Source organism: Poecilia mexicana, unplaced genomic scaffold (assembly GCF_051168715.1).
Source record: "Poecilia mexicana isolate PSO_F unplaced genomic scaffold, ASM5116871v1 scaffold_17, whole genome shotgun sequence".
NCBI lineage: Eukaryota > Metazoa > Chordata > Actinopteri > Cyprinodontiformes > Poeciliidae > Poecilia > Poecilia mexicana.
This window is the reverse complement of record NW_028263386.1, coordinates 25,896,892-25,905,377: the sequence shown is the minus strand read 5'-3', so window position 1 is coordinate 25,905,377 and position 8,486 is coordinate 25,896,892. Positions and strand designations below refer to the sequence as shown.

Sequence of the window (8,486 nt, the reverse complement as noted above, 5' to 3'; positions counted from 1 at the left end):
CTTTTCTGCACCATTTAGACACAGAACAGACATTATGATCACTGCGGTAAAGTAGCGTAAATGTTTTTACGCTACCTCCTTCCAGACTGCCTTACTTTCTATTAGTAGCTCAGAGGAAATGTTTTAAATGTTCCAACCTCAGCACAGCTTTCATTTAAAGGTGGCAGAAGTCTGCTTTGCCATTAGCTCTTCTCAGAACAACTCTTCTGGATTTCAATTACATGAAGACGCCGTTGGGAGATTTCTTCCACCGGTGCTATCCCTTTAAGAGGAGTTGTTCTTCAGTTGTGACTTGTTTGACAGGGAAACTTTTGGATCCATGTTTGCTAATGCTAGCAGGCAATTAGAGGAAATCATGACCCCAGCGCCACCCACACCTTCACCCTGCCGAAGCCCAGCACATGTGCTGCCGTCTTCCAGTGGGATGAATAAATAATGTGAATTTTTCAGATATTCTGCACAGATTTCGAGGAGATTGACACTAACATGTTCTCCGAAGGACTTCCACCTTGTGAAGGCTACTAGAAACCTCAGCGCAAATGAGGCGAACCCCGATGCTGTCCATACATAATCTCGGTGTGTTGGAAATATGCAGATGTTCTGCAGAGGCACGTCTGGGTTGATACTTACTTCCATTTGCGAGAAGCACAGCTCGCCCCGTCCGTATACAGTAACATAAATAATTCCTCACCAGAGTGGTTAGAGCTGATATGGGTCATTAATTTTTCAGTGATTTAGTATAGGGAGCTACATGCAACCGGTGTTTCCCACCGGCTTAATATGTGCACATTACAGCTCTATTTGTCCTGTTTATGCGCTCATTCAAAGCAATTAATGTCATTTATGGCCTCATTAACACAGATTTTACAGGAAAGTTTTTTTATTTGATGTTGTCCACATAGAGTATGTACATTTTACAGCAGTTGAATACCAAAGGAGATCAAGTAATACATAAATTATATTAGATGGCAACTGAAAAAACAGCAATCTTAATGTGCCATAATATTAGTATTCAGAGAAGACACGGTGTGTGTGAGAAGGGAATCTGATCACGACAAGCAGACATGTATGATCTAATCGAATGTTAAGAAAACCGTTAGGTGCTTCTCAGTCAATACGACCTCAGGCTTTCACTGCTTGTTATTCACATGGGGGGACAGGGGGGGTCGACAGTGCAAGAGACGCAAATCATCAGTTTTAATGAAAACTTAAGGATAACTATGAATCTGTAACATACTGTGACTGTACAGAGGGAGGACCTGCCTCAACAAGCACTTTAACTGCATCCCTTCCTCAACTGTTTCCACTTTCCTTCAAGTTTAGGAAGGTTTAAGAAAGTCTTAAAGAAAATCCTCACTGAAGGCTGCTGTGATTCAGTGCATCACAAAGGCAACCGCATCCACGAAGCATCCAGCGGAGCAATCCCCTTTCTGGGCTCAGAATATTTTAGCCGATGGAGCAGAAAATGTTACAGCTGCTAAATAACCTCCCAGGATGGATTCGGGCTGTTGTTGCTAAGTGAATAATCAGAATACGTACATCCACATTTCTGGTAATAATGCCCTTTCGTTTTCAAGGCAAGCGTGAAACAACAACGTTGTTAACAAGCTCGTATCTGCATGAAGTTACCCCTAGCTTAGCGAAAAACACCGTGGGAAAGCAAAAAAATAAAACTAAAATACAGCTGTCTGTGCTGGCTTTAAGTTGCTAGGAAACAAACGGGTAGCAGGCATACAAAAACATGGCAGGTCTCAAAAAAACCCATTACTTTAATTAATCGCTTTACCTTTTTAATTCACAAACTGAAATTGCATAAGTCACAATATCCAACTTTAATATTAGAGGAAATTACTTCCTTCATAAAGTCGGAATTCCATCTAGAAAGGTCAGACGTTTCTCACACAATCTGGCCTGAAAATCCAATATGGCAGCCATGCTATGCTAACGTTTGTTTCATAAAGTTAATAAATTAATTCTAATGATGACACTGCTACGGTGTTTGGATGGATAAACCTCTGAAGAATACCATCATTATCAGCTTGGGAGGCTAATAGTTATTAGCATGGTAATGTAGCACAACAGTTAGCAAACCATAGTGGTTTTTATAAAACTGTGACTGGAACCCAGCAAGGTTCAGAGATGATTATTAATCCAGATCCAGGCTCTAACTTCCAAGGCAAATAAAAAAACGAAACATAAACCGTCAGGAAAATAAAGATAGCTAAATTAAACTAACAACAGTTTCTGTCCTTCCCTGTTAGCCGTTTCTAAGGTAAAACGAGAGAACCATGGGATGAAATTTAACAAGCTGAAAGAAAGATGGAAATCTTACAAAAACTAATGGAAGGAAATATTTCCCAAATTGTACATTTAAATTATTATTAATGTCAATTCACTGTGGTGCTGCGTCTGAGAAGTCATCCGTTGTGAAATTTGTTGTTACACAAAAATATTGCACTCTACATATCAGAACCTGTGGGGCCTAAATTAAGACACCACATCGTGTCTCAACAGTTGTGTTGCAAATCAGAGACGGTCCCCCGGATGATGGCGAATCCATTCCACACAGCTGTGCAACGTTTGCGATTACCAAGCTGAGGGCTCGGTTTTGGCTTCCCCCCGCTCGTTAAACACGCAGGAGCGTGACCTTCTGCGGAACATGGTGGCTCCGGGGCCCTTCCTCCGAGTGATGCGCATGTAAATGTCAGAGTGCAGGAACCTTGGGTAGGAGTCCTTTTTCATCAGGCTGAAGACTTTCATCTGGGCTGCGTCAAAGCAGCCCCGCGTTGGGTGCTCCATATTTTTCTGGATGGCCATCTTTGTGTTGTAGTCGATGTTGACCTGAGTTAAAGCAAAGTCAAACATCAAGTATAACCAGTTAGAACAGGAGACACGGCTTGTAGGCAGGGCATTAAAAACAAATATCCAGAAGAGTGACGTGAATGATTTTAGCTTTGTTGGTCAAGATTTAGAGTAGCTTGCAAAACAATCGACAGCCCTCGAACTTATCAGGTTTTGTCATATTATAACCTCAAACTTCCTATTTTATGGGTTATGGCCAACAAAAAGTAGTGCATATTTGAGAAGTTTCACAATAAAATTTGTAAAAGCAGGCATACATTTATAACCAACCAATCAGATTTTACTGTAATTACAGCTGCAGGTCGTTTGGACTCACTACCAGCCTTCCATGTCTAGAATCTGGATTTTTTTTTTTGCCAAATGACTTAAACTCAGGGAGTGAAGATCTGTTCCCTGGTTTTGCCGCAGATTCTCAAACTTGATTCAGAACTGGACCTTTGATTCAGCCATTCCTAACGGTGGGGTTGGTGCGTTTCATTGCGGTGTGAAGTCTTTGCTTAAAGGCCAGACAGACACATTCAGGTCTGAACCAACCAGTGGAGATTGCTTCATGTGTTCGCTGTGTCTCCTACACAGCTTGATGCAAACTGTAAACTTCTTATGGCTTCCCTATCTCCACCATTACTTAGAGACCATATTATATTTGTAAATAAAAAAAAAAGAAAAAGATTTTAAATAAGGTGTAATTTTACTGACACTTCCTAACTTTGCAGTACTTTGAATTGGCCAATCACACAAAGTCCTAACAATGAATGCCAGCTATGAATCAGGGTCGAAACAATTAATGGGATTAATTGTGATTCTAATAATTGTCAACTAATTTACTAAGCGCTAATTAGATTATAGACTCTAAAACATGCAATTTGAGAAAATAGCAACATACTCAGAGCAGTCAAAGAGCCAAATCTGTACAAAAAAATATATACATTTTGCATTTTTGATTAAATAACCCTTCTTTGTCTGTATAAAATAAGCTTAAATGGTTAAAAGAAAAATCTGCAGTGTACCAATGATTATTTATGGTCAGAATAGTGAATTACTAAAAGAATTGTGAGCTGCAGCCCTACTAATAATAACTCTGTGAGGAGGAGTAAAAGCATCAGAAAGTTATTTCTGTGATTCACAATTTGGAAAACATGAACAGATAAAGGGCTGAGAAAGGTTCCCCAAAGAAAGACGGGGGAAGTCCCACATTTGCTCGAGGAAGAGCGTTGGTACATTTTTATGATTTCAGACATGCCCTTTGTGAAATGCGCTCGTCATATCTTGCATTATTATCCTGCATGCTGGTGTAGAAGTTTATCTCTTCTGCAAACGAACCGTCCACAACAGGAACTACAAAGCTCACGGTAGCCAAGCTGCCATGCTAAAAAAGAAGAAGAAGAAGAAAAAAAAAGCCTTTCACCCTCTTAAATGTGTGCTCATTCTAGACTGAAAGTGTGTGGGAGATGCTCTCTTTAGCCTTGCAAAGACAGTTCAAAACCTCAAACCAGACAAGCAGACTCCTCAGCAGCCTGAACTGCTTCAGGCTTTGAATGGCGCATCAGATGGTGGTCGCATCATCAAGCGCAAATTGTCTGGAAACCGCAACCGTCTCACACAGAAATAACTCGGCCTGCTTTTTGCAGCATGCATGCACATGACCTCAGTAAGCTGCTGCAGCTAATGATTGTTCACAAAGGTCAGCTCGCCACAGGCTCATCACTACGGAGTGTGTTAGTCCTCGCCCACTGTTATTTTTATAACGGTGACATAAATATTTCATCTCAAACAGCCTCAGTGACAGATAAGCTAAGAAAATGTTAAATGTCACTGGCGTGTTCACAGCTCTGCGCCATTAAATCTACGCAGTTCTGGAGAACATAAAGATGCCACCACCGTACCTCTTTAGGAGACTCCGATTCAATATAAACGGTATAAATATATTTGGCTTTGGACAGCCGCTTGGTTTCTGAATCGATGGTCTTGTATTCTTCGCAGGCCAACCAGAACTCGATGTTTTCCTCGCTGAACTCCGTCCTGAGGAACTGAGAGAAGGTTTCCACCCCATCTGAAAAAACAGAAACACAAACTGTTGGAACAACATGTGGTAAAAAAGGGACTGTCGATCAACTTTTCTATAATTTGGGGGAAATTCTGTCAAGTACTGTATTGGTCGTTTTATCATATTGGCATGTTAACATGACAGAAAGTCCAAACTTCCCAACTCTGACTAAAAGAGATCAGCGTTACTTCCTGTTTGAAAGTGACCTCTTTGGCCAACAGTGAACTCTTCGGTGTTCACAGCTGTCTGCAAGCTAAAGATACTGGTGTAAGAGAACATGGCCTGTTCTGTGAGCAATAGAAATGACACGGCTTTCTCATAATCCTGAGTAGATTCTGATGTAAATGCTGGTGGATTCTTTAATTTGTTCTCTCTGAAATTTAATCCCTAACCTGTTTTTCCCCATTCTGATTTAAAATAAGTTGAGTAACACCGGTAAATAATGACGCTTTTAATGCAAAGTTGTACTAAAAGTTGCATTAAAAGTCCATTAAGTGTCAACTTTGCATTAAAAGTGTCATTATTTACCGAATGACTCTTCAGGACAACAGTCATAAACAATCGTGAAGACTCCTTCATGTTCATAATATGTGTTATGTCATGTTTTCCATCCTTTGTCACGTATTCGTGAAACCGTCACCTTGTCCTGATGGTACGTGTCGAGACAGACAATCTGTGAAAAGATGTCTCTCCTCTGCCTCCTACCTTAGTTACTACTGCCATCTGCAGAAACAATCCATCAGATCCAGGAGGAGGGTCTTAATGCTGTCAATCAACCTCGTGTGTGCGCTGCTCAATGTGCTAATGGCAGCAGAACAACTCACCGTTCCAGGAAAACTATTTACCCACAGTCATCGGTAAGCTGTGCTAATTAGCATTAGCATTCATATAGGGGAACAGATTTTTTCAGATTATCCATCTCATACTAAACCATCACGACACAGTGACAGTTTTAATACGTAAAACAGGTGTTTTGTATAAAAGTTACATACTCCAACTTTAATTCTTATAGAAAATTGCACCATCTTTTGACTACGTCATCAGCAATTAGTGACTAGTGGAAAGTAGGTCTACTAGGATTAGAATTCATCAGGAGTTTATCTAATTTCCATAGCCTTTAGTTGGTCTGCGGTAAGTAAGCATTAACTGTGATTTTCCTTCAACAATCTCTAGAAAACATTTTCCATGTTGATATTTATGTTCTGAACATTAATACCTTTCATCATATGTGATTTTTGTTGCTGGTATGATGGTAAACTACCAATTTCAAACTGGAACTTGTTAAAACCTTGGTATTTACCACCACCAGCCTGATGTACGGGAGTAATTTCAGTAAAAAACATAAAAAATATTCACAGCAGGTTTACAAGTAACTATAAAGGCATCTTTAAAAATGTTTCCAAAACAGCACACAGGGTTTCAGTGTGGCCCTAAAGTGTTACTTCTGTGATTAGGAGGAAGTTGCACAGTTTCTGTATTGCTGTCTGTTCTGACAAAACATTAAAAGATGTAGTGAAACTCCTGCTGTCATCTCCATTGTCTATTTATTGCTGCGAGCGCTCTGTTCCAGTTTTGAGCCCATATAAAGCAAAAGCGTCTGACAGTCGAATCGACTGGTTCGGACAGCAATTTAAACGAGCGCTGCCGTGAAAGTTTCCGAGGCTCGGACTGACCTGTGTGCTTCAGCAGCTCTTCAAAGGAGTCGCTCCACTGCAAGGCTGCCTCTGGTGAGATGCTGCAGATAAAAAATAAAAAAGACAGGACAAAAGAGTCAGACAAACGGTCAGATCCTCCCTAATGATGCGGCGAGCAATGTTTTTGTGGGGATTCTCAGAGAGCCGTCTCCTCGCCAGGTTTTCTGCATGCCGCCTAATGAGTCGACACAGGGCCCACTGGAAACTCGGGGAAGTTAAAAATGAATCACGGTCGCCTGGCATAATAGCGGCTGTAACGTGAAAATAATGAATTGTGCCTCACTTGCTCGTTGTCGTGTTTGTCTTTTTATGGGGACTGACGTTTTCATGGGAGCCCGACTTGGTGAGAAAAAGGCTTAGTCGGCTCTTCCTCTCTTTGTCTTTCTGTCTGCAAAACAAGGCAGAAAATACATCAAGCTCCAAAACACTCGGCGCCACACTTGTGGCACTATTTAGCAAATCAGCAACTTATTACAGACTTTTCCTCTCTGACACATTTTGTGGTGGTTGACATGACACACAATTAATTAGACCGCTTGCTCGTGGTAAAGAATGACCTAAAAGATAAGTCAGGTTAGCTGACAAGTCTTAATAAAAAGCAGAGAGGCTCGCTGGGAACGACTTAAAGCTGTAAAAGTGGTAGTGTTGATTAAAATCAATCTGCTGCCTTGCAGTTTCAGTTCCACACGTATATTAATAAACATCTTCAGTAAATCTGCTCTAAATTAGTCTTTAGATGACTGAAAAGGAGTGGAGTTCAGACACCAACCTGCTGTCGTCCTTCATCGCTGGTGACTGCAAGTCCTCTACAGCAAACATTCTGAAATATGCTTCCTCCTTTGGGGCCATGTAGTTAAATTGAGGAAATAGAAAAAGCAGCGTCTCCATGCTCGTCTGTCAGTGTGAGTGTGCCGTGCAAAGCCATAGGCCACAAATAGCGCCGTGAAAAAACAACAACAAAAAAACTGTTTAACCCATCATTTGATGAGCCATCTCATCTTTTATAAACCCTGCTCGCATTTCATTTCCCATACCTGCTCCACTTCCTGTAACGGGCCAGCAGCTCCAGCAGTGATACGGAAAATCCCCTCGAGTTCAACATCCTGTCGACAGATTGCTTAAAGTTTTTTGACAAAGAAACATGGTTACGCTAATTAACAGATTTTTTTTTTCTTCTTTTTCGGGGGAAAGCAACATCTTGGGCATTTTTTTTTATCTGCAAGTGAAAAAATTTGCTGAGGTGATTTCAGGGAAATGTTCCTTTTAGATACATTATCAGGAGAATGATCAGTGATGTGGAAGTAGTTATACCTCTTGAAGAGTTTTGTATTTGGGTGCAAAAATGATAAGTTATCTAATTGATAGATATTCTGGGCTGTGGATCTCTGCAGCTCCTCCAGAGTTACCATGGGACTCTTGGTTGCTTCTCTGGTAAAGGCCTGATTTATACTCCCTAGTCTGCTGTACTGTTACTCAAGGTCAAGCAAGGCCATATGATGTAACCTCCATGTCCTCGACCGGTTTCTGCCAACGTCCAGCTGACTGGGAAACGTCAACAGTGACAATAATACTATCAGAAACATGGCAGATAAAGATAAAACTGGGTGGAATCATGAACAAGGGACCAAAAGGAGATCAACAGTGTGGATGATTTGCCTCCCAGGTACAACTAGAATAGTGAGAGACTTTGTATGGTAAAGGACTCGGTAAACACTACCAAGATGATAATGTCTTGGTAGTGTTTGCTAAATGCCAGATTTTTTATTTTTAGATGGTGGACTAAACACTGACAAGTAAGACATCCAAACATTGGAATTATGTCTTGACTGTGGGCTGTTGGCATGTTTGTGTTGTGCTTTTTCACCAAACTCGAGTTTCCACTTCCT

At 40.9% G+C, this 8,486-nt stretch overlaps 1 protein-coding gene across 1 annotated transcript; it reads right to left on the bottom strand.

Moving 5' to 3' along the window:
* Positions 1-862: 862 nt before the first annotated feature.
* On the bottom strand, positions 863-7,638 carry rgs18 (regulator of G protein signaling 18). Its single transcript, XM_088014656.1, has 5 exons — positions 7,370-7,638; positions 6,884-6,988; positions 6,580-6,641; positions 4,746-4,912; positions 863-2,841 (listed from the first exon to the last, which is right to left on the bottom strand). Exons 1-5 carry the CDS (start codon positions 7,486-7,488, stop codon positions 2,587-2,589), a joined length of 708 nt encoding a protein of 235 aa, XP_087870782.1. The 5' UTR covers positions 7,489-7,638; the 3' UTR covers positions 863-2,586.
* Positions 7,639-8,486: the final 848 nt, after the last annotated feature.

Coding starts and splice junctions, on each gene's coding strand:
- rgs18 (XM_088014656.1), bottom strand. CDS start 7,488: ATGGAGACGCTGCTTTTTCTATTTCCTCAATTTAACTACATGGCCCCA. Junction 6,642..6,883: donor ACAAACACGACAACGAGCAA/GTGAGGCACAAT, acceptor TTTTATCTGCAG/CATCTCACCAGAGGCAGCCT. Junction 4,913..6,579: donor AGAGCTGCTGAAGCACACAG/GTCAGTCCGAGC, acceptor CTGTTTTTTCAG/ATGGGGTGGAAACCTTCTCT.